The sequence below is a fragment of the Tamandua tetradactyla genome, chromosome 11, assembly GCF_023851605.1.
Source record: "Tamandua tetradactyla isolate mTamTet1 chromosome 11, mTamTet1.pri, whole genome shotgun sequence".
In the NCBI taxonomy this organism is placed as follows: domain Eukaryota; kingdom Metazoa; phylum Chordata; class Mammalia; order Pilosa; family Myrmecophagidae; genus Tamandua; species Tamandua tetradactyla.
The window spans coordinates 79,297,100-79,322,321 of NC_135337.1; the positions used below are offsets into that span (position 1 = coordinate 79,297,100).

The following is a 25,222-nucleotide window of genomic DNA, read 5'->3' on the forward strand; positions in this document are numbered from 1 at the left end:
GGGGGGGGGCGCACAGGATTTAGGAACAAAATTTATTCCAATTTTAAAACAATTCATCTCAGGAGAAAGATATGAAAAGTTGATTTCCATCAGGTATTTCTGGATCGAGGGGCAGGGCCCCGAGCTCCGGCGCGCAGCCGCCCTGACCCGGGCCACAGAGCCGGCCCTGCAGGCGCCTCCCTCCCGGCCCCGCGCGCTGCGGCACATGCATCGCCAGTGACGGAAGGTTTAAAAACAGCATTTGATATGATGTTCTCTTTTAAATAGGTGAAGGTTTAAATTGTCTTAAGTCGGGACCGTGTAACGTACAAGGATCGCCAATTGGCGTCCAAGCGCTGGCACCTCAGCCTCGGGCAGGGGACGTTGGCACAATGACGCTTCTGGGGTGAGGGAACAACAAGGTGCAGGGGCACCCATCCGACCTGGTGCAACTCCGGACACCTGGGCCTGACGCAGGGGTGGGGGGCACTCACAAGAACACAGTGATGGAAATGACGTGTGTCAGGCAAAACAGCCTCACATATGCACACCAGCCTCTCTCACCAGCCTCACACGCACACACACCAAGTTCCCCCTCCACACACATCAGCCTCACATGCACATACACCAGCCTTTCACATGCACACGCCAGCCTCACACTACCAGCCTCTCACACCGGGATGGACGGGGAGTGTGACAGGGCTGACAGGGGTGGGTGGGGGCCCTAGGGGGCTGCCCTTCCAATCCCTCCTGCTCCCTCCTGTCCCTACCCCTACAGCAACCCCACCCGGGTCCTCCCAGGGCACATGGAATTGTCCTGCATGAGACCCTCTGGGATGGGCTCAGGCCAAATGGAATACTGGGGGTGAGGGCTCCCCAATGCAGAGGGTCCAGGTGAGGTGGTTTGGCAGCTTGGTCCCCGGGAGGCATTGACACTTGCACCTGCCTTGGCTGCATCCCCAGCCCTGGTCTGTCACCTGCCTGCACTCACCTGAGCCATAGCAGGGGCCCACGGAGGGCCCCGTGTCCTGACTGTGATGGGGTGGCAGTCCTCAGAGCTGAGGTGACCATCACTTGGCCCCCAGAGGACTTGAGCTCCTTGGGGAGGGCCACCCCTGGTCCCCGATGTGGGGCAGCTCCGCCCACCCCAGGGGCCACGTGCTCGTGGGTGGGGACTTGGGACACCTTCAGATTTATGGCACAAACCCTCCCACTAGGGACTTGGCACAAAAAGGGCCCTTTGGGTACTGACACAAGAGATAAAATGGCATGAGAATGGTGGGTGCCGGCCCAGCCCCCTTCCGCCCCCACACAGGGCTGCTCCCTGGGCACGTGGCTGCCCCCCACCTTCCAAGAAGAGCCCCCCCCGGAGCACAGCAGGCCTCCGCCACCCCAGCATGGGTGAGCAGGTGTCTGGGTGGGCTGGCTCGTTGGGTGGCTCTTTCCCGGGGAAGGCTGGCAGATCAGCAGTTGCTTGGACATGGGGATGTAAGGCCCGATGTCGCAGGGGGGGTCAAAGGCATCGCTGGCGAGTTGTTCTGTCACAGCTGTGCAAAGCCCACATCTCCTGGCGCTGGCGTGGCCAGTCGGCGGCAGATGGAAACACCACCCCCCTCTCCTGGATAGCTCTGCGCTGGGGGCCTCCAGAGTCCCTCAGGGAGAAACGGTTCTTGGGGAGCCCCTGGGCTGGGCAAGCAGGCAGCCGGCCTTCCTGCGCCCTCTGGGACCTCGGTGGGGTGGGAGCAAGTGGTGGGGCCTGAGGCACACAGGCAGCACCTCCCTCCATCTCTCGGGGACAGACCTGAGAATATTCTGAAAAAGTCCCCACGCCATCCTCACTGCTTCCAGAATGGTTACAATTCAAAAGGAAACCAGAACACACCTCCTCACCCGTGTGGACCTACTCGCATCCTCAGGACACTGCGTGGGGTTCTCCTTCGCCTGTCCCGGCTCCCCCCACGAGACCCTCGGGTATGTCCAGGCGGCAGCTGAGGGCCAGGATGGGGCTGTGGGCCGGGACGGGGCTGTGGGCCCTGGAGAGCGCTCCAAGCAGGCTACAGCTTGGCACAGGCAGCACAGTCCGGAGCCCCCACACCCCGTGTGACTCTGCAGCGCCCGCAGAGGGCCGTGGCCAAGGGCTGTGGGGGGTGTCTCTGACCAGACGGACTTCTTTTTTCACCCCCTCAAAAAATCATGGGTTAGGCACTTCCCAGGGTGGCCAACCAGGGGCGCCCCCTACTCCCGCATTTTGGAGTCGGGCCAGCAAAACCTTGGCATCCTCAGCGACTGTGCATAGAACAATAACTTAAAAAAGGAGAGAAACAAAAGTCACAGTCTCCAGGGCTCCAGAGCTTTCATAATAAGAAAACCAGGAGGAAAAAAAGGAAGAAAAAGCGCCCCGCCTGCAGCCGAGGCTGGCCAGGAGGGCAGGGGCTGGGTGGGGACAGCGGGCGCTGGGACACCTGGCGGGAAGGTGCAGCCTGGGGGGGTCCCGGGGGGGGACGTCCAGGACACAGGGCGTCCCTGGTCTCATCTCCGTTTGCTGCCTTTTTCTTTTCTTTTTTTAAAAAAGAGCGAACCCAGGTCCAAGGCGGAGAAAGGCCGCAGCGGCCACCGCCAGGGGAACTGGCGCCCCATGGGGGAGACGGAGGACGGCGGGCAGCTCCCATAACTGCAGAATAAAAACCATTTGATAAAAGTAGGAAAAAAGACTGAGCCCCTCCTGCGGGGTGGGCGGCAGGGCCGGGCCCCGCCGGCGCGCCCTGGGTCCCGCCGGCTCACACCAGGTTGTACTCCTTGAGGTTGAGCTGCAGGATGGTGTCCTTGACGGCCGCGAAGACGAAGCGGATGTTCTCCGTGTCGGTGGCACACGTGAAGTGTGAGTAGATGATCTTGTCGCTGTCGGGGTTCAGGTCCACGAACATCTTGAGGATGAACTCCCGGGCGGCCTGAGCGTCTCGCTGTGGCCCTGCAGGGCATGGGGAGCTGGGCTCAGTCTGCCGCCCCCGCCCCACTGGCAATCCAGACCACCCAGTCCCGGCTCCCCCACCACCCCGCCCCCATCTGCTGACCCCGTCCTTTCTCGCGGCTCCCCATGACCCCAAGGCCAAGTCCCAGGCCCTGCACCAAGCAGGAGCCCACCTGCCTTACTCCTGATACTTCACGCCGCAACCCCTCACGCTGGTGCTGTACCCCCCAGGCACCCACACTCGCCCACAGCTGCATTCGGGCCTCCTTGGCCCCTCCCATGCCGGGCAGGCCCTTGGCTGTCCCCTAGGGGCCGTGGGGAGACTGTGGGTGGCTCTACCCACCCCCACGGGAACAGCGGCCCCAGGCAGCTCAGCCATCCCACTCCATGTCCCAGGGCAGCAAGCAGTAGGGGGACCCCCCCCCCAAGAGACACAGTGGGCCTCCCCACCCACTAAGTCAGGCAAAGCCTCCGGGGCTCTCCCTGGGAAGCCCGGCCATACTCGAAGCCAACACAAATAAGAGGTGACAGCAGCCATATTGGGGTCCTGGAAACCAGGTGGATTCCCAGGGGGGCCCTGCGATCCCCAGCTGCCAAGGTCCCAGGGAGCCTGGCATCCAGAATGTCCCATCCAGGAGAGGCAGGGTGGGGGTGAGGGGCCCTGGGCCCCAGTGGTCCACCTATGGGCCATCAGGCCCACTTGAGTGCCAAGCCCCCAGCGGGTCTCACCGTCAAACTCGGGGAAATAGTCCACGAGGTGGGAGTACAGGATCTTGTCCTCGAGCAGGTCCTTCTTGTTGAGGAAGAGGATGACGGAGGAGTTCTGGAACCAGGGGTAGGTGATGATGGTCCGGAACAGGGCTTTGCTCTCCTCCATCCGGTTCTGCCAGTAGGAGAGACATACGGGGGGAGAGGCAGGGGTCCCTCATGGGTCCGTGGGGTCTCCAGGCACTCAGAGGCCCCTGCCCAGGCAGCAGACCATGGGCAGCACTGGGGGCCCCTCCACGCTCCCGGCACAGTCGGGGACCCCAGCCTCAGCGCCTTCCCGGTGGAAGCCCACGGGCAGCCCTGCCCCTTCCTGGGAAAGAGGCCAAGTTCGCAGAAAGGGCTCGCACCCCAGGACTCACTGCCCCCCCCCACGCAAAGAGATGGCCCCCAGAGCCCAACTCCAAGTGGAAGCCCTACTCCTGGCCCCTGCACTCTGCACCGCGGGGAGCCCCACCTCGTTGTCGGACTCCACGAGGACTTGGTCGTACTCGCTGAGGGCGACAAGGAACATGATGGAGGTCACGTTTTCAAAGCAGTGGATCCACTTTCTCCGCTCAGACCTCTGGCCACCAACGTCCACCATCCTGGAGGGACACAGAAGGGCCCAGGCAACTCAGACCCTGGGCTGGAGAACCAGGAGCCCATGGCCCGAACCTGCCGTCCCATGGGTGGGTAAGGGGGCGTCCCAGACTCTCTATTCTCCCGGGGAGGCCTGAGGCGACAGGGGACCACGAGGCAAGCCCACAGACATCCTCAAATCCCCTGCTGGGTGCTGGAGCGTCCCCCCAAGAGATCTGCCCTCAGCCCCATGAATGGCTTCACTTGAAAACAGGGTCTTAGAAAACATGATCAAACGAGGCAAAACTGGATCAGGGAGCCCCTAATCCAACAGGGTCCTTATAAGAAGAGGGCATCTGCACACAGAAACACTGGAGGAAAGACATGTGGCAGGAAGGCAGACTGGGGAGATGTGTCTGCCCGCAATGCTGGCCGGGAACCGATGGAAGCTGGACCAACCCAGCGGGAGCCTCCCCACAGGTCTTGGGGCAGTGAGTTCTTGGTGCCACCCTGGCTCTGATCTCAGACCCTAGCCTCTGGAACTAGCTCAGTGGCTTTATGCCCCCCCGGTGTGTGGAACTTTACTATGGCAACCCCAGGACCCTGACACCATGGGAGCTGGTATTGTGAAGATGCGGGCAGAATAGTGGCAGATGCCCCAAGTCACAACAGGGCCCTCCACCCAGCACGCCCACCTCTTCCTCGCCTGGCAGGGTAAGCTCACTTTGGAGAAGTGGAGGCACCTGAGACAGGAGTGGCTGGGGGCCAAGTGCCAGCACCATGAGGGAAGGTCGTTGCAGGGATGGCACACGGCCTTGAAGGTAGCAAGGAGGGTGCCCCAATGTGTGTCCCCCAGGCTCTAGGCCCCGTGGGCTGTGCAAGGACAAGAGACCCCAAGGGAGAATTCCTCGAGCCCACCAACCTGACTGTGAGCCCTGGGATCCTGCAGTATAGGGGCCGGAACATCCTATGGGTCAGCCTGGGTGGGCCCAGTCAGGTCCCTCGGGGGGGCTCTGGGCCCCCACCCTGGCGCCTTAAGCTCAAAACCAATACCCTCTCGATTCGGCTACTTCAGCTCCCCAGCCCGTGCCCCAGCAGCACCCTCTGATCCACTCAGCATGCACCCACCCCAGGGCTCCAGCCCCCACCGCCTCATCCCCATCTCACTACGCCCACAATCCCGCCCCCAAATCGGCCTGGTGCTTCCTCTGTGCTGCCACCATGCCCCCTCCCTGTGAGACCTGAGTTATCCATCTCATCTCCGGCCCTATGTGAGGGGCTCTGGGGGCAAAGATCTGAGTTCGGGGAACCTTGGCTGTCCTTCCCCCGATGCTTGGTGTCAGGGCAGTGAAGGGCCCTCTGATCAGCATCCCGTGCTCAGCGGCCACACCCTGCCCGCCGTGCGCATGCCTACCTGAAGATGATGTTCTCCAGGTCAAAAGGGTACTCGATGATGCCGGTGGTGGGCACGCGGACCCGCAGCACGTCCTGCTGGGTGGGCAGGTAGCCTGAGGTGGCGATGCGGTCCACGTCTGCCAGGTAGCTGCAAACAGTACCGGGCGGCTCAGTGGGGTGGGGCACCTCAGGGGGGCAGGGTGGCTCCGGGGGCAGGGCGGCTCAGGGGGTGGGGCGGGGGGCTGAGGGGGAGGGTCAGCTCAGGGTGAGCAGGGGGGTGTCTCCTGAGGGCGGGCAGCTCAGACAGAGTGGCTTGGGAGGGCGAGGGCAGTTGCGGGGTGGCTCAGGACAGAGGGGCGGTTCCAGGGCTGCTCGGGAGGGTGTTTGGTCAAAGGCTGCTCAGGAGCCACCCCGGGACCTTGGGGCCATCACCAGAACCCAAGCACCCCTAACGGACAGTGAGGCACCCAGCGCGAGGTCCCGGGAGGCAGGCGGAAGCAGACTCGCTTGCTGGGCCCTGAGGGACAGAAACGCCCCAGCAGAGCAAGAGCTCCAGGGATGCAGACCCCAGCTGATCTGGAGGAGGTTCTAATGGAGAACCCCAAAGTCGGGCTGTCCAGAGGGTGGAAGTGAACCCCACTGGGGCTTCCAGAGAGCCCTGGTTGGACTGGATCAGAGGCTTTTTCTTAAACGTTTCATTCGATAACAACTTAAGATTACCAGAGTTCCCATGCAACTCCACACTTGGTTTCCTGCCCCCAGGGGGGAGCTGACAGCCACACAGGGACATTAACAGAAGTCCAGGCTTGACTCGGGTTTCTTCAGTTTCTCCTAACATCCTGTGTCCCATCCAGGACCCCATGTGACACTCAGTCACCGAGTCCCCTGAGGCTGCTCGGGCTGGGCAGCTGGTGGCCTGAACGGCTCTGAGCTGAGCTGGCTGGGTGTCTGTGGGGTGCTCCCTGACCATGTGCGTCTGGAGGTTTTCTCGAGATCAGAGTGGGTGCTGGGCGCTGGGTGCTGGGAGGAGGCCCTCAGGCTGCTGTCCTTTCCGGGAGCAGCCCTGCGAGACTAAGCATCGTTGACTCAAAGTCCATGTTTCTCTGGGCTGTCCCCAAACTTCCCCATCAGACGAGGGGCAGAGGCAGAAGGGCCAGTCAGGCCCAGCCCGGTCCCCTGAAAAGAACCCCCCAGAGACCACCACTGGCAGAGGGAGGCCCGGGGAGCCACCCATGAAACCTGAGCGAGGGAGCCAGGAGGGAAGGGAAAGGAGCACCCCTCACTAGGGAGGGGGCCAGCTCACAGCCACACAATCTCCAGCCACTCATTAAAGCACAAAGTGTCCAGGGTAGGGGACAGAGAAGCCCCGACACCCCTTTAAAGTAGGGGGAGGTCCAAATGTACCAGCTTTGTCATCTGTCCCCTCTTAACCTGGCTTCTCCCTAGGGCCTGCCCCTGGGTTGGCCCCATGTGCAAACTACACACTGGTCTTCAAAACTGAGGGTGACTGGAAGGCAGCACGACCAGGTGCATAAAGAGGAGCAGGCCGGAATGTCCCATCAGAGGCACGAGGGCCAACAGTGACGCCCTCCTCGGCTTCCACCAAGGGGGTACAACCTCACACCAGCCCACTCTTGTTAAATGACACATGGCTTAGCCAGGCCGGCCAGTCCTGCCGTGTGCTGGGCTGGAGGGCAGGGTTTTATGCCTGAAAGAAGGGGTGGGAGGTAGGGCTCAGCCAAGTGTGGTTGACCCAACTCTGGGGGCTGCTGGAGGGGCTTTGGGAAAAGTTCCCTGCACTCACTATTTGGCAGAGTCAGAGAGCTGGAATTCCCGCCTCCGGTCATAGCACTCCTGGATCCCCGGGTCATTCCACAGGGTCTTGATGGCATTGACGTACTGATGCTCGAAGGTCGTGACCTTCTCCACGTCCACTTCCCGGATGAGGAGTGCGTTGGCCTGCATGAGTGGGGGTGGGAGGTGTGAGCACTGCCGGGCTGCCAGGAGCCTCACACGAGCCCTTTGCTGAGGTTCTGGCCAAGCTAAGCAGCATCCTGGTGATGGCCAAGTCGGAATCATCACCTTGAATCTCCTCCCACCAGAAAGAGACATGGGAATGGTGAGAAAGGGGGGCAATTCAACTTCCTCATTTGGAAAAGGCCTGATATTCTCGCAAGCAGTGAGGAAAATAAAATCAATAGGACGAACCCTCAATCTTGGGGCTTGTTCATATGAAATGTAACCCCACAAAGGACAGGCTAAACCTACTTACAATTAGGCTTAAGAGTCACCCCCCAGAGAACCTCTTTTGTTGCTCAGTTGTGGCCTCTCTCTCTCAGCCAACATGGCAAGCGAACTCACTACCCACCCCCTCTCTATGGAGGACATGACTCCCAGGGGTGTGTAAACCTCCCTGGCAACGAGGGACAGAAATCCTAGAATGAGCTGGGACTCGACATTAAGGAATTGAGAAAACCTTCTCGACCAAAAGGGGGAAGAGTGAAATGAGACAAAATAAAGTGTCAGTGGCTGAGAGATTTCAAATAGAGTCGAGAGGTTATCCTGGAGGTTATTAGTACGCCTTATATAGATATCACCTTGTTAGTTTAAGGCGTATTAGAGTGGCTAGAGGGAAGTTCCTGAAACGTACAGCTGTGTTCCAGTAACCATGTTTCTTAGAAGATGATTGTATAATGATATAGCTTTCGCAAAATGACTATGTGGTTGTGAAAACTTTGTTCTGACGCTCCTTTTATCTATGGTATGGACAGATGAGTAAAAAATATGGATTAAAAATAAATAATAGTGGGAACAAATGTTAAAATAAATTGGTAGAGGGAAGTACTAGTGGTCAACAAGAGGGAGGGGCAAGGGTTATGGTATATATGAGTTTTTTCTTTTTATTTCTTTTTCTGGAGTGACGCAAACGTTCTGAGAAATGATCATGCTGATGAATATACAACTATGTGATGATATGGTAAGCCGTTGATTGTACACCGAGTATGGAATGTTCATACGTTAAGAATGTTTGTGTTTGTATCTTGATTGATTTTATTAATAAAAATTAAATAAATAAATAAATAAATAAAATAGCACACACACGCACACAAAGAAAGAAGGAAGGTCTGTGGGAGACCCGTCCTCAAGGCAAGGGCCCAGAACACGACTCTGCTGGGATGGCAGCTCCTCGAGGGAGGCCACCCCTCTTGGTGGAGGTGGGGAGGAGGCCCTCAGGGGCCAGGAAAGGATCATACATACAAAACACGCACTCACTGGTGGGTCAGTAAGTAATATAACATGACCAAATGGGGCTGTGTAGACCTATAGGTCCCGCTGATGAACACTGCAAATATAAGTACGTTCTTGCATGAACTACTTCAGAGGTATGATTCTTATACAAAGAGTGTTTAAGTTCAGGGTACAGGGGAGAAACTGCTATTGCATGCCAGGGAATATGTTCAACAGGAAAACATCAGCACTACCACAGCAACACCAGGGATAAATAATGGGGGGAGGAACAAGAGTTAAGGAACTGTTTAGATTTCCTATTTGGTGAGGGTGTGTTTATTGGTTACCTTCCTCTTGGAAACAATGAAATTATCTAAAATTGAGAGTGTTGATGGACTGTGGACTTTGGACATTATACATGATGCTAATGAAGCAGGTGGTGGAAGGATGCACTGGCTGAGAAGTAGATTGGCAAAGGATGGTGTATATGTATTATCGGATATTGTGCTGCTACAAAAAGGAACAAAGTTGTGAGGTATGCAACACTGTGAATGAACCTATGGGACATTTGGTGAGGCAAAATAAGCCAGAAACAAAAGAGCAATTATTGCATGGTCTCATTTAGAAGATGCTTATAAGGAAACAGGGGTCTAGATTGTAAGGTCTTGTACCAGTCACATTTTGTTCGAAGTGGTAATTGTTATGTTGGGATTTTTAGAGGCTGTTTTATATATGTATAACATGGTATTCAGAGATAAAAATGAAGGCAATCAGGTCGGGCTTAACGTAATTCAGAACACAAGGGTAAGGAGGATACTGTGTATATTTTAGAACCTTATCTACTCTTTGAGATCAAAGGAAGAAAGGTTTATTTTGTCCAGAACCTAACTTTTCTGTAGCACATAGTCTATCTCAACCCCTCTAGACAGCTCACTCAAACAACCAAAATACACGGAGCCCAGAATAAAAATGAGGGCCTCTAATCCTGTATAGCTTAATGAAATGCCTGGATATATCCCAGAATATATTAAGCACATAATCGAAAAGTATTAGCGAAGTTCCTTGAGACATGGGAGAGAAAATACGGAACTATTAAACTTTATCATGGAGGAAACCCCTGATACTGTGTCAAGCATTAGGGAGTGAAATCTAAAGGCCAAGCCCTTGACCTTGAGGCTTGCTCTTATGAACAAGAGCAAGACGTGTAGACCTATAGGTCCCGCTGATGAACACTGCAAATACAAGTACGTTCTTGCATGAACTACTTCAGAGGTTCATGGAAGAGAACCCCTTATGTAGTAGAGAAGCTTAGCCTACCTATGGGTATGCCTAAGGGTTACTTCAGAGGACCTCTTTTGTTGCTCAAATGTGGTCTCATTCTGTCTTAGCCCAACTCTGCGAGTGAAATCATTGCCCTCCTCCCTACATGGGACATGACGTTCAGGAGTGAAAGTCTCTCTGACGACATGGGAGATGACTCCCAGGGATGAATCCAGACCTGGCACCATGGAATCAACAATTCCATCCTGACCAAAAGGGGGAAACGAAGTGTAATTAATAAAGTATCAGTGGCTGAAAGAGTTCAAATAGAGTCGAGAGGCTACTCTGGGGGTTGCCCTTATGCAAACTTCAGTTAGACATTGCTACCTGTCATAATCTGCCAAATCCCAACCAAAACAATTCCAGCCGATCCTAAAGAACACCTAAGGCAATATATACTATTCTACAAAGGTTTCACGCGCTAGGATAACTTTCCAGAAACCTACAACCTCCAGATGAGTCCCTGGTCCAGATAAGTCCTGAAACCTAGCCCAGCCTCTCCAGAACAGCAACTAGTTCCATCCCCCATCCCTTATTACTGACAGACCCTTCCAACATGGAATAGTTAGAATGGCCATAGCCCAAATACCCCTAAAGAGTGAGAGAAACATCAAAGTTAATGGCGGAGTCATACAGAAAAGGTAGGATTTAACAAACAAGTATGACTGCTGAATCACTATATTGATATTTCTTTTAGTCCAGTATCTTAGAGCAGCTAGAAGGAAAAACCTAGAATTGTGGAACTGTAACCCATACTAAACTCTGAAATCTGTTCTACAACTAACTGTTGTGCTGTGCTTTGAAATTTATTGCTTTTTTGTACATATGTTTTTTTTTTTACAAAAAAGAAAAAAAAAGTTGATTGCGATGATAAAAAAATACTTGTACCTTCTGGCTTCCAATGTTCTGGAGCAGCTAGAAAGAAAAATCTGAGAGTTTGGAATGGCAGCCCATGACAAACTCTGGGATCTGTCCTGTAACTACTTGTTGAAGAGTGCTTTGAAAACCATTGCTTAAAGGCAAAATGGTAGAGGAAAATATTATCCAAACAGTAATAACACTAAATGTTAATGGACTGAATTCCCCAATCAAAAGAATAGACTGGCAGAATGGATTAAAAAACAGGATACTTCTATATGCTGTCTACAGGAAACACATCTTAGACCCAAAGATAAACATAGGTTGAAAGTGAAAGGTTGGGAAAAGATATTTCATGCAAATAACAACCAGAAAAGAGCAGGAGTGGCTATACTAATATCCAACAAATTAGACTTCAAATGTAAAACAGTTAAAAGAGACAAAGAAGGACACTATCTACTAATAAAAGGAACAATTAAACAAGAAGACATAACAATCACAAATATTGACGCACCGAACCAGAATGCCCCAAAATACGTGAGGAATACACTGCAAACACTGAAAAGGGAAATAGACACATATACCATACTAGTTGGAGACTTCAATTCACCACTCTCATCAATGGACAGAACATCTAGACAGAGGATCAATAAAGAAATAGAGAATCTGAATATTACTATAAATGAGCTAGACTTAACAGACATTTATAGTACATTACATCCCACAACAGCAGGATACACCTTTTTCTCAAGTGCTCATGGATCATTCTCAAAGATAGACCATATGCTGGGTCACAAAGAAAGTCTTAACAAATTTAAAAAGATTGAAATCATACACAACACTTTCTCGGATCATAAAGGAATGAAGTTGGAAATCAATAATAGGTGGAGTGCCAGAAAATTCACAAATACGTGGAGGCTCAACAACACACTCTTAAACAACGAGTGGGTCAAAGAAGAAATTGCAAGAGAAATTAGTAAATACCTCGAGGCGAATGAAAACGAAAACACAACATATCAAAACCTATGGGACGCAGCAAAGGCAGTGCTAAGAGGGAAATTTATTGCCCTAAATGCCTATATCAGAAAAGAAGAAAAGGCAAAAATGCAGGAATTAACTGTCCACTTGGAAGAACTGGAGAAAGAACAGCAAACTAATCCCAAAGCAAGCAAAAGGAAAGAAATAACAAAGATTAGAGCAGAAATAAATGAAATTGAAAACATGAAAACAATAGAGAAAATCAATAAGACCAGAAGTTGGTTCTATGAGAAAATCAATAAGATTGATGGGCCCTTAGCAAGATTGACAAAAAGAAGAAGAGAGAGGATGCAAACAAATAAGATCAGAAATGGAAGAGGAGACATAACTAGTGACCTCACAGAAATAAAGGAGGTAATAACAGGATACTATGAACAACTTTATGCTAATAAATACAACAACTTAGATGAAATGGACAGGTTCTTGGAAAGACATGAACAACCAACTTTGACTCAAGAAGAAATAGATGACCTCAACAAACCAATCACAAGTAAAGAGATTGAATTAGTCATTCAAAAGCTCCCTAAAAAGAAAAGTCCAGGACCAGACGGCTTCACATGTGAATTCTATAAAACATTCCAGAAAGAATTAGTACCAACTCTCCTCAAACTCTTCAAAATAATCGAAGTGGAGGGAAAATTATCTAATTCATTCTATGAAGCCAACATCACCCTCATACCAAAACCAGGCAAAGATACTACAAAAAAAGAAAACTACAGACCAATCTCTCTAATGAATATAGATGCAAAAATCCTCAATAAAATTCTAGCAAATCGTATCCAACAACACATTAAAAGAATTATACATCATGACCAAGTAGGATTCATCCCAGGTATGCAAGGATGGTTCAACATAAGAAAATCAATTAATGTAATACACCATATCAACAAATCAAAGCAGAAAAATCACATGATCATCTCAATTGATGCAGAGAAGGCATTCGACAAGATTCAACATCCTTTCCTGTTGAAAACACTTCAAAAGATAGGAATACAAGGGAACTTCCTTAAAATGATAGAGGGAATATATGAAAAACCCACAGCTAATATCATCCTCAATGGGGAAAAATTGAAAACTTTCCCCCTAAGATCAGGAACAAGACAAGGATGTCCACTATCACCACTATTATTCAACATTGTGTTGGAGGTTCTAGCCAAAGCAATTAGACAAGAAAAAGAAATACAAGGCATCAAAATTGGAAAGGAAGAAGTAAAACTATCACTGTTTGCAGACGATATGATACTATACGTCGAAAACCCGGAAAAATCCACAACAAAACTACTAGAGCTAATAAATGAGTACAGCAAAGTAGCAGGTTACAAGATCAACATTCAAAAATCTGTAGCATTTCTATTCACTAGTAATGAACAAGCTGAGGGGGAAATCAAGAAACGAATCCCATTTACAATCGCAACTAAAAGAATAAAATACCTAGGTATAAATTTAACTAAAGAGACAAAAAACTTATATAAAGAAAACTACAAAAAACTGCTAAAAGAAATCACAGAAGACCTAAATAGATGGAAGGGCATACCGTGTTCATGGATTGGAAGACTAAATATAATTAAGATGTCAATCCTACCTAAACTGATCTACAGATTCAATGCAATACCAATCAAAATCCCAACAACTTATTTTTCAAAATTAGAAAAACCAATAAGCAAATTTATCTGGAAGGGCAGGTTGCCCCGAATTGCTAAAAACATCTTGAGGGAAAAAAACGAAGCTGGAGGTCTCGCGCTCCCGGACTTTAAGGCATATTATGAAGCCACAGTGGTCAAAACAGCATGGTATTGGCATAAAGATAGATATATCGACCAATGGAATTGAATAGAGTGCTCAGATATAGACCCTCTCATCTATGGACATTTGATCTTTGATAAGGCAGTCAAGCCAACTCACCTGGGACAGAACAGTCTCTTCAATAAATGGTGCCTAGAGAACTGGATATCCATATATAAAAGAATGAAAGAAGACCCATATCTCACACCTTATACAAAAGTTAACTCAAAATGGATCAAAGATCTAAACATTAGGTCTAAGACCATAAAACAGTTAGAGGACAATGTAGGGAGATATCTTATGAATCTTACAATTGGAGGCGGTTTTATGGACCTTAAACCTAAAGCAAGAGCACTGAAGAAGGAAATAAATAAATGGGAGCTCCTCAAAATTAAACACTTTTGTGCATCAAAGAACTTCATCAAGAAAGTAGAAAGACAGCCTACACAATGGGAGATAATATTTGGAAATGACATATCAGATAAAGGTCTAGTATCCAGAATTTATAAAGAGATTGTTCAACTCAACAACAAAAAGACAGCCAACCCAATTACAAAATGGGAAAAAGACTTGAACAGACACCTACCAGAAGAGGAAATACGGATGGCCAAGAGGCACATGAAGAGATGCTCAATGTCCCTGGCCATTAGAGAAATGCAAATCAAAACCACAATGAGATATCATCTCACACCCACCAGAATGGCCATTATCAACAAAACAGAAAATGACAAGTGCTGGAGAGGATGCGGTGAAAGAGGCACACTTATCCACTGTTGGTGGGAATGTCAAATGGTGCAACCACTGTGGAAGGCAGTTTGGCGGTTCCTCAAAAAGCTGAATATAGAATTGCCATATGACCCAGCAATACCATTGCTAGGTATCTACTCAAAGGACTTAAGGGCAAAGACACAAACGGACATTTGCACACCAATGTTTATAGCAGCATTATTTACAATTGCAAAGAGATGGAAACAGCCAAAATGTCCATCAACAGACGAGTGGCTAAACAAACTGTGGTATATACATACGATGGAATATTATGCAGCTTTAAGACAGAATAAACTTATGAAGCATGTAATAACATGGATGGACCTAGAGAACATTATGCTGAGTGAGTCTAGCCAAAAACTAAAGGACAAATACTGTATAGTCCCACTGATGTGAACAGACATTCGAGAATAAACTTGGAATATGTCATTGGTAACAGAGTCCAGCAGGAGTTAGAAACAGGGTAAGATAATGGGTAATTGGAGCTGAAGGGATACAGACTGTGCAACAGGATTAGATACAAAAACTCAAAAATGGACAGCACAATAATACCTAAGTGTAAAGTAATCATGTTAAAACACTGAATGAAGCTGCATCTGAGCTATAGGGCTTTTTTTTGTTTTGTTCTGTTTTTGGTTTTTTTTTTTTACTATTATTATTACTTTTATTTCTTTTCTCTATATTAACATTCTATATCTTTTTCTGTTGTGTTGCTAGTTTCTCTAAACCGATGCAAATGTACCAAGAAACGATGATCATGCATCTATGTGATGATGTTAAGAATTACTGATCGCATATGTAGAATGGTATGATTTCTAAATGTTGTGTTAATTTCTTTTTTTTCCGTTAATTAATAAAAAAAAAGAAAACCATTGCTTTCTTCTCTCTTTGCTTTGTATAAATGTTATATTAAACAATTAAAAAAAAAGTTAAAAAAAAAAAGAATGAAGAGATATAAGTGCTGGAGAAAATGTGGAGAACTCTTCACAATAGGATGCACCTATTCACTGTTGGTAGGGAAGCCGCGAAGTGCAGCCCCTTGGGAGGGCAGTGTGGTGGCCCCACAGGAGGCTGGGGGTGGGACTGCCAAGTGATCCTGCAACCCCATTGCTCAGTATATGCCTGAAGGAACTGAGAGTGGGGATGCGAAGGGATGTTTGCACAGTGGTGTTTGTGGCGGCAGTGCTCATGATCTGCAATGGATGGAGGGGGCCTAAAGGTACATCGACTGAGGAATGGAAGAAGGAAGTGTGGACTACTGAGCAGCTGCAAGAAGGAATGAAGTTGTCAAAATAAAGTCTCAGTGGCTGAGAGAGTTCAGAGTCAAGAGGTTATCCTTACGCAATATATAGATACCCCTTTTTAGTCTATGGTGTATTGGCGTGCCTAGAGGGAACTATCTGACGCTGTTGAATTGTGTTCCTGTAGCCTTGATTCTTGAAGGCTGTATAACGATACAGCTTTTATAATGTGACTATGTGACCGTGAAAACCTTGTGTATGATGCTCCTTTTAGGATATGGACAGATGAGCAAAAAAAAAAAAGGATAAAAAATAAATAATAGGGAGCGATAGAGGGTAAGAATTAGGCTGAAATATCGTGGGTCAATGAGAGCGATGAGAAAGGGGTATGAGATGTATGAGTTCTTTTTTCTTCTTTTTATTTCTTTTTTTGAAGTGATGCAAATGTTTTAAAAGTGTTCATGGTGAAGAACATACAACTATGTGATGAAATTGTGAGCCACTGATTATATGTTTACACTGTATGTATATGGATCTTTTTCAGTAAAAATATTTTAAAAAGGAACGAAAAAAAAAGTGCTCTTCTAAAAATCTACACGAGAGTAAGACCCATGAGATAGATTTCAGCCCCTAAACACGGAAATGGAACAAGCTGTAGCAGCAGCACCAGGTGCAGGCATTTCTAACGGGGAGAAACTGAGTCAAAGAATTGCCATTTAGGGGCAGGGGCAGGGCCAGGAATGGGCCTTGGAGTACCTGGCTGCAAAGCCTCTATGTCCAACAAGCACTTATTAAGCACCACAGATAACAGGGCCTGTGAGGCAATAATGATGGTAGGGGTGTGAGAGAGGCCATGCCTGAGTTTACAGAACGTCTCCAGGTGTCTAGGCTGCTGAGTCACACATGACTAGGGTGGGTGGGGGCATCTGACTCCACCTTACAGGCAAGGTTCAGGGTCCAGGAGCCACCCCTGCCACCACATGGGATGGCCAGGCACAGCTCCTACCTGCTTCTGCCGTGGTGGGCCTCGCAGGCCTCTGCTGAAAGACACCACTCCAGAGAGCTGCAGACACACATACACTCAAGAGGCAGTGCAGTGAACCCAGCCTGCCTGGCGTGTCTGCCCTTGGGACCACTCAGGCTTTATGACTAGGGAAGGAACGTGCCCAGGCAGAACCCCAAATGGGCAACAAGGGGGTTCTCCCAAAGGCTCCAGACCCAGACAGCTCCCTTGGTGTCTCCCAGACCTGCGAGGCTCTCCCGACTTGCCGACTCCTCGGTGATGCTCCATGGCTCCCAGTTACCCCCACCACCCAGTCAGTCAATCTTCGGCCCCCTTGGCCCCCCAACCTCGGCCCCCACCCTACCTCACCCTCCTCCCACCCTTCAGTCTGGGTGGACACAATGACATCTCAAAATGCAGTACAGGGCCTCCTGCTCTGGGAGGACTTGGACAAAGAGTTGCCAGTTCCAGTAAATCCTACTGACTTGGGAAACTTTTAGAGCAGGGGTTGGCAAACCATTACATAAAGGGCCAGAGAGGAAATATTTTCGGCTTTGGGGGGCAAGTGGTCTCTGTCATGACTACTCAGCTCTGCCACTGAAGCAAGAAAGCCACCACAGACGGTACATAAACGAATGCATGTAGCAGTGCACCAATAAAGCTTTATTAACACAAACAGGCAGTGGGCCACGGGGATCCACAGTCCAGATATGAACCTAGACACTCAAGAGACACAGGTGGGAAAGAGTAAAGAAAGAGCTGAGGCAGGAGGCAAAGAGGGACCCAGAGGGTAGAAGGCCCACCCAGGCCCCTTTATGCATGCCCTAGTCCAGGACAGCTGGGCCTCCAGGACAATGCCAGGCCCCAGGGGGATCCCTGATTTTTTTCTGGGAGGAGGGGCTATCCTCAAGAGAGGAAGACTCAAGTCCGAGACATACCAGAAATCTGAGTTATTGTTATCTTAAGCCTTAAAGGAAATGAACTAATTTGAACTACTTCCCATGTCAAGCTTCATCCCTGAGCAAAGTTCTGTGGCTGGACCCTAGGTCTGTGAGAGCAGAGTTACCAAAGGGAAGCCAAGAGCCCCTCTGCTGGAAGGCTCAGGGAAGTCACTGGCCAGGGATGCCTGGAAAGTTCCTGAGGCTGCTGGAGAGGGCCTGGAGGCCTCCATCATTTCAGAAAAGCCTCCACGCAGGACCCTGGAGAGCTGGCCCCACCCACAGCATGTGAAGGCCCCTCCAGGAACAATGCACCACTGCCCCAGTGCCCCTGGCAACAGGGTGTCTGCCAAGAGGCTCCCAAGAAGAGACAGCAAGCTGCAATACCAGGGGAAGCCTAGGGATAGCAGCTCAATTTGCTGCTAATTTGCTGTGCAACCCTGGGCAAGTTGCTGCCTATCTCTGAGCCTCAATTTCCTCATCTTTAAAATGAAGAGGGAATATTTAGAGTGCAATCATAAAGACAAATAATCCAATTTAAAAATAGGCAAGGGAGGGCAGGCCACGGTGGCTCAGCAGGCAGACTTCTCACTGGAGACCTGGGTTCAATTTCTGGTGCCTGCCCATGCAAAGAAAAAAAAAAACAGGCAAGGGAGGGTGGTGCAATAATGACTCAGTGGCAGAATTCTCTCCTGCCATGCCAGAGATCTGGGTTTGATTCCCAGAGCCTGTCCATACCCCCCAAAATAAATAAATAAAACAGGCAAGGGATTTGATAGACACTTGTCCAAAGATCGATAAATGGCCAAAAGAAGACAATGTCATGAGCCATCATGGAACTGGAGACCAAAACCACAGTGAGATCCCTTCACCCTCATTCGGATGGCTAGAATCAAAAAGACAGATAGTCATAAGTGTTGACAAGGATGGGGAGAAACCAGACCTCACCTCTGCTGTTGGGAAGGTGAGATGGGGCCGCCTTGATGGAAGACCATCCGGCAGCTCCTCAGAAGGTTAAACAGGGAACTATCACAGGACTCAGCAATTCCACCCCTAGGGACCTACCCGGAGGAATGAAAGTCTCCATCTGTAGAAAAACTTGTGCACAAATGTTTCTAGATTCATTAATTATAGTAGCCAAAAGGTGGCAACAGCCCAAATGTCCATCAACTGATGAAGAGATAAGCAAACATGGTCCACCCAGACAAAGGAATATTACCTAGCTACAAAAAGGAAGTAAGTTTGGAGACATGTGACAACACGAATGGGCCTCAAAATAATGCTGCTGAGTTAAGTCAGACATAAAAAAGATACTGTCGGCGGGCCGCGGTGGCTCAGCGGGCAAAGTGCTTGCCTGCTATGCCGGAGGACCTCGGTTCGATTCCCGGCCCCAGCCCATGTAACAAAAACGGAAAAACAAAATACAATAAAGCAAGAAAATGTTTGGAGATGTTTCCCTTTCTTCCTTCCTTCCTTCCTTCTATCCTTCCTTCCTTCTCTCTGTCTTTCCTTTAAAAAAAAAAAAAGATACTGTCTGCTTCCACTGATGGGCAATGTCTAGACGAGGCAAGTCCAGAGACAGAAAGCAGAGCTGAAGTTCCCGGGGGGTGGGGGTGGGGAACAGCCGCTAGCAGGCAAGGGCTTCTGTGGGTGATGAAAGAGTTCCCCAGGTCATGTGACTGTACTAAGCACAGCTGGACTATGTGCTTTTTAGTGGGCAGCCTGTATATTTTTTAAAAAGGGAAAGGACCAGCCCCGGTGTCCCCATGAGGGCTGGTTGCAGGTGTGAAGCCCCTGGGGAGATAGGCAGCCCCCTCGGTGCCTTGGCTTCCCCGTTACTTGGGAGGACCGTCGTGAGGCTCAACTCAGTCCTGCACCCCAAAACCTCAGCCGGCCCCCATAAGGCAGCTGGTCCTCAGCGGCCTCTGCCTCCCAGAGGGAGCGGATGAGGAGCGAGGCCTGGGAGCCCTGTCCCCCGCCCGTCTCCCAGCCCCCGGCGCACCCACCTTGTTCTGCTCGTCCTTGTAGAGGATGCGCAGAGTCTCCATGGCCCTGACCATGGCCTGCATGGCGGTGAAGATGTTCTGGTAGACGAGCTTGGTGAAGCCCCGCTTGTCCTCCTCCGAGTAGCCGGCGCCATGGATGATGCGCATCTGCTTGATGAACGTGCTCTTCCCGCTCTCACCCGTACCTGCGGGGCGGGGGGCCGAGGGGTCAAGGGCAGGGGCCTGGCCCAGGAGGAGGGACGTCTGCCACTAGGAGCGCGGGCGGGCGGCAAGCGGGCCAGGTGCCCACCACCCGCCCAGGGGTCAACCAAAACACGGGAGTTTAAGCCCCCAGAGCAAGGCCACTTGGCAGGTCGGCTGCAGAGTTGGGCTGCAGGAGCCTGTACTGCCAGCACCTTGCTGAAGCCCACCCATCCTGAGAACACGGGCTCTCGAGAGTGGGGGTCATCAGTGACCTCTCCCCAACTCCTGGGTGGCAGGCATCTGACATACTTCAACAGCAGCTGACCACCTTGCAGAGCCCTTCCCTGTGTTTGCTCTCCCCACTCACACCCTCATTTGACATAAGAAACAGGCTCACAGAAATGAAGAATGATGCTTGAAAAGCACCTGTTACCAACATATAAAACGTCCTAAGTGAATATCGCATGCGTAGTGAGTACCATGTGCTTCATAAGTACCACAGGCTTAGTGATTACCTTAGGCTTACTAAGTACCCTGGGCTTAGTAAGCACCTAGGCTTAATGAGTACCACAGGCTTACTGTGTGCCATGGACTTAGTAAGTACCACTGGTTTAGTAAATACCATGGTTTTTTTAGTAAATATTGAGCTCCCATTCCTCCCAGATAACCTGCCCAGTAAGGTCGGGAAGTGAACAATGGAATTAAAGCTCAAACCAGCTCTTCAGAGTCCAAAAAACAACAGCAGCAGCATCCATGAGGCCCCTTCCAGTAGCAACTCAGCTAGTGCCCCCAATGAGCACTTCTAGGGGTCAGGCGCTGTCTGGGGCCTTCAACCGATTTGAACACGACACAGATGAGGAAACTGAGGCACAGGGAAGTGAGATGTCTACCCACAAAGTGCTCTGGCATCTGCGGAGGGCCAGGCCGCCCTGCCTCTGCCTGAGCACGGACTTCCCGCAGGACAAGGCTCCAGGTTCAGCTCTGGGGCACTCCCTGCCAGGCCCCGTGAGGGCAGATTTCCCTTTGGGGCCAGAATTGAGTACTCGCATCCCAGGCCCCATGGCCTGAGGGCCGGTAAGGTCACACGGTTCTGTACCAGTCTGCCAGTCCCCCAAGAGTTCCCATCCCCACTGCCCCAGCTCGGCCTGGCACCATGCCTAGTGGCAGATGCCCTGCTGTGGCAGGAGGGGCCCAGACACATGGCGCTGGGTGGGTGAGCCACTACTGACCTGCATGCGTGAAAGGCATAAGAAGGGAACCTCGGCGTTGTATGTGACCACAGTGAAAATTAAAACCAAACAAAAGACGCGCTTTTCAGGACACAGAGCACGCAAGGCTGTCTATGCGGACACGCTCGCAAGGCTGCCATCACTCAGTGAGGGGCCTCCCGTTCCTGTGCTCCACGCCAGGGTAGCCTGGGTGCCCAACAGTTCTGCCAGGCCCCTCAGGGCCCATGTCCACATCCACTCCCAGCCAGGAGCCTGGATGTCGCTGTCAATGCCTCTCCTGCCGGCACCTGCTCTGCGCACTTCTGCCAGAAGCACCATGGGGGCGGGGGGGGGGGGGGCGGGCAGGAGCATCACGGACTGGCCGCTCACACCGCACCTGCCCTCTGTGCAATGAGCAAGAGTGACACGGGCCGGCTCACAGCTTCCCGGGGGTCCACTGTGCCCGTTTCCTAGCCATGGCTCCGCGAGGCGAGAGCCACTGCCACCCACACCCAGGCTGGCAGGACTGGGGCTCTGGCTCCCTGTGAGAGCAACAGGATGGGGAAGTAAGGTTGTAGAAGCATCCTGGGGAGGACCCCACGCCACACCACACCACCTGGTCCCGACCCGAGCCCCCACCCCTAGTCGCCATGTCTTTGCTGGGCCCCTACGGCTCCTCTGCCCCCATCCCTCCACCCTGCCATTTCCACCTCTCCTGCCCTGGGGAGGCCCACCCCGCCCCTTTCTGAGCAGTACGCCTTTCTGCCCACTCAGTTCCTGCACATGGAGGCCCTAACATGGTGCTGGTTCCTAAGTGTCCAGTGGCTCCTTTCAGAGAGGGAGCCTAATTCCCTCCCTTCGAGGGGGGCTAGGCTTGCTGATTTGCTTCTAAAGAAGAAAGACAACAGGAGTGATAGTATAACTTGTGAGGGTTGGTCCTTCTGAGCCCACTGTCCCCGGGCTCTCTCCCTGCCCTGGCTCTGGGGGCAGCAGCCACCATGCCATGTGGAACCACGTGGCAGGGAACCGAGGCCCCCACCCCGGCTCTGGGAAGGGACTGCCTCAGAAGCGGCCCCTCCAGCCCCAGGCGAGTCTTGTGCTGCTGCAGCTCCACCATGAGCACAACCAAAACCTCACGAGAGACCCCAAGCAGGACCCCAGCTATGCTGCTCCAATTTCCAATGCTCAGACAGTGTAAGAGAGTAAGCATCTGCTGGGTGAAGCTGCGAAGTTCTGGAGTCGGTTTTAATACACAGCAACTGACAGCAGATGTTCTCAGAATGCGCTGCTTCAAGCCCCCTACCCAATGGCCTCCTACAGGTCCCACCTGCCTGCACTGAAGCCCCCCAGCCCCCTTTTGGGGTCCCACAACTTCCCCAATGCCCCCCTCGCACTTTTCCAGCCTCCTGTCTCAGCACCTGCCAGCACTGTCCCATCAGCACTGCTGTACCTCACAGCCACACAAGACGCCTCCTGGTCAGGATCCACTCGATTCCTACCCAGCCTCCTCTCCAGAAAGACCCTGAGGCCCAGCAAGCAACTCCCCTTCGCTGTGCTTTCTGGAACATTCCCTATTGCCCAAAACAGGGTCCTCAGGTAGGCGTCTACTGCCAACCTCTTGCATGGGCGCCCAAGGACGGAATCTGCAGGTCCCAGGGTCATGTGCCGGGCCCTCAGTGCATGTCCGATGGCACCAGGCTCCTAAAGCCCTGTTCTCTCACCACCTTGAAGCCAGAGCTCGTCTGTGAGAACCGATCGCCAAGCATGGGACATGAGTGCAAATCTGCAGCCTGGCAGCACGGGTCTTCTTTCAGCATTTTCCTTTCCAAATCCTTTCCAGGATAAATAAAATTTTACTTTGCTTCTGTCATCAAGAGGTCATTCCCCCTGCCCCACAGGCTACACCCAGGGCTCCAGAGGGACCCAGTGCCCCGTTCCCCCAAAGCACGGCAAGAGATAGGGCCCTCACAGGGGAAGCGACTTCCAGTACAGTTTTCCTTCTGACACAGGACGGCTCCACACAGTTAATATGGGGCCAGATCATCCTCTAGGAAAGAGGCGTCCTGGGCCCTGAGGTGCTGGGCAGCATCCTTGGGCTCCCCCCACGATCCCAGGAGCTCCCCCTCCCAGCTGTGACAACCACAAACGCCTCCAGGCATCGTCCTATGTCCCCTAGAGGCAGTCATTCCCAGTTGAAAACTGCTGTTTTTGACAAAATATTACTACAGAAAGAAAATGGCCTGCTGATTCCTTTTGAAGGGTATTTTGCCTGCAAAAGGCAAGAAAGGGGCACCAGTTTGGAGCTTTTCACCCCCAAAGCAGGATAAGCACATCCAGGCCAGGCCGCAAAAGTGGCCAAAGGGTGTGGTCCCAAGGTAATGGAGCTCAGTGCCACATATGTGCCCCCTCGCCCCCACCCCTGTGCTGCATACGTGACTCCACAGACCACAGCCCTAGCAAGAAAGGAGCTGACTGGGCACCATGTCTTCAAAAAGGAGCAAAAATGAGGATGCTGGCCCTGCTCAACCAGGGCCACCAAGGCCCCCAGGGGTGGCCTGAGGATGCTGTGGGGACGCAGGACACAGGGGGATGCCGCCCAGGTATCCCGGGAGTACTCAGGACATGGTGGGGTGTGGCCTGGGCAGCTAGGGCAGTTGTGTGCTCACTGTACAGTCCCGGTTCCCTCAGCAGCTGTAGGGCAGGCGTGCCTGTCACAGAGAGCAGGTGGCAGCCTGCCTGGAGCCTGGAGTGAGACAGAGTTCAGGGCTAGGCCAAGGCCAAAGGGAGTGGGGTGCCTTTTGGAGCACAGGCAAAGGTGCTCTGGCAGTGGTGAGGGGCAGCCGGGTAGACAATTCAAAGACTCCAATAGGAAAGCGGCCCCCTGAGAAGCAGCTGCCAGGCCCATCCCTGTTGATCCATCCTGGAGAGCCCCCACGCCCTCAGGGCCCAGAAGTGGGTGCTGCCTCCCCCTACTAAGGCAGCTACTATTGAAAAAGCAGACAATAACAATTTGGGGAGAGGATGCAAGGAAACTGGAACCCTTGGCTGGTGGGAATGTAAAACGGTGCAGCCGCTGAGGAAGGAAATCTGGGGTTCCCCAAAAAGGCAAAGAGAACCACCCTCTGACCCAGGGATCCCAGGCCTAAGTACAGACACACAGAACGGACAGCAGGGACGCAGACAGATGCTGGCCCCTCAACGTTCATGGCAGCGATTCACAGTCGCTAGGGAAACAGAACACGGTCCACCCAAAGGTGGAAGAGTGCACGGCCATGAAGAGCCGTGAAGTGCTGTGACATGGACAGACCCTGAAAACCTCAGGCTTCTGGAGACAGGTACGTCAAATATGAAATATCCAGAGTATGCAAATTCACGGACAGTGAAAGTAGAGTGGCGGGCACCAAGGCCTGGGTCAGGTGGGGAGCTGCTGGGCAGGGAGTTTGTCTCAAAGGAAAGTTCTGGTCAGGGACAGTGGGGTCAGTGGTACAACATGGTAACGCAACTCATACGGGTGGAAGGGTGCCTAAAAATGGTCAAAATGGCTAATTGGATGTTTTCACAACAAACAGAAATTTAAAAGCACACAAGAAGTGAGCCACGTGCTACCAACACCTCTAGTCCAGGCTGGAATGGAAATTCAGCTTCTTGGGCGGCATGGACTGACCTCAGCTCGCCCCAGGCCCGTGACCCCACTTCCTGCAGCCTCAAAGTGCACCCCAACTGCTTATGCCACCAGCTCCATGCCTGCTAAGAGCCCCCAAGCACATGTCTTCACCTTCTGTCCCCCAGATTTCACACCGCAGCCCCTAGCAGCCCCATGGCCCCCCAAGAATGCAGGCTGCAGGGGATGGGGTGCACACAGGGGAAGGCAATGTCACCAGATGCTTCCAGGCAGAGGCCCAGGAGCTTCTGCGGTCCCTGGGGCAAGGCAGGAAAGTTCTCCACAGCAATATGTGGAATAGCAAAACTTCGGACACAAAC

The 25,222-nt window shown here is 51.6% G+C and overlaps 1 protein-coding gene across 2 annotated transcripts in view; it reads right to left on the reverse strand.

The window, feature by feature from the left end:
• GNA11 (G protein subunit alpha 11) overlaps nt 1–25,222 on the reverse strand; it is a 36,782-nt gene continuing 11,560 nt past the window's right edge. The window contains exons 2-8 of one of the 2 annotated variants that reach the window (XM_077121202.1): nt 19,851–20,035; nt 7,473–7,627; nt 5,688–5,816; nt 4,170–4,299; nt 3,677–3,830; nt 2,763–2,947; nt 1–2,650 (exon numbers count right to left, since the gene is read on the reverse strand). In XM_077121202.1, the coding sequence (XP_076977317.1) occupies nt 2,543–2,650; nt 2,763–2,947; nt 3,677–3,830; nt 4,170–4,299; nt 5,688–5,816; nt 7,473–7,627; nt 19,851–20,035 (1,046 nt within the window). In that variant the 3' untranslated portion in view covers nt 1–2,542. Of the gene's footprint in view, nt 2,948–3,676; nt 3,831–4,169; nt 4,300–5,687; nt 5,817–7,472; nt 7,628–19,850; nt 20,036–25,222 lie in introns of both variants that reach the window. The other variant, XM_077121203.1, reaches the window with a different exon arrangement.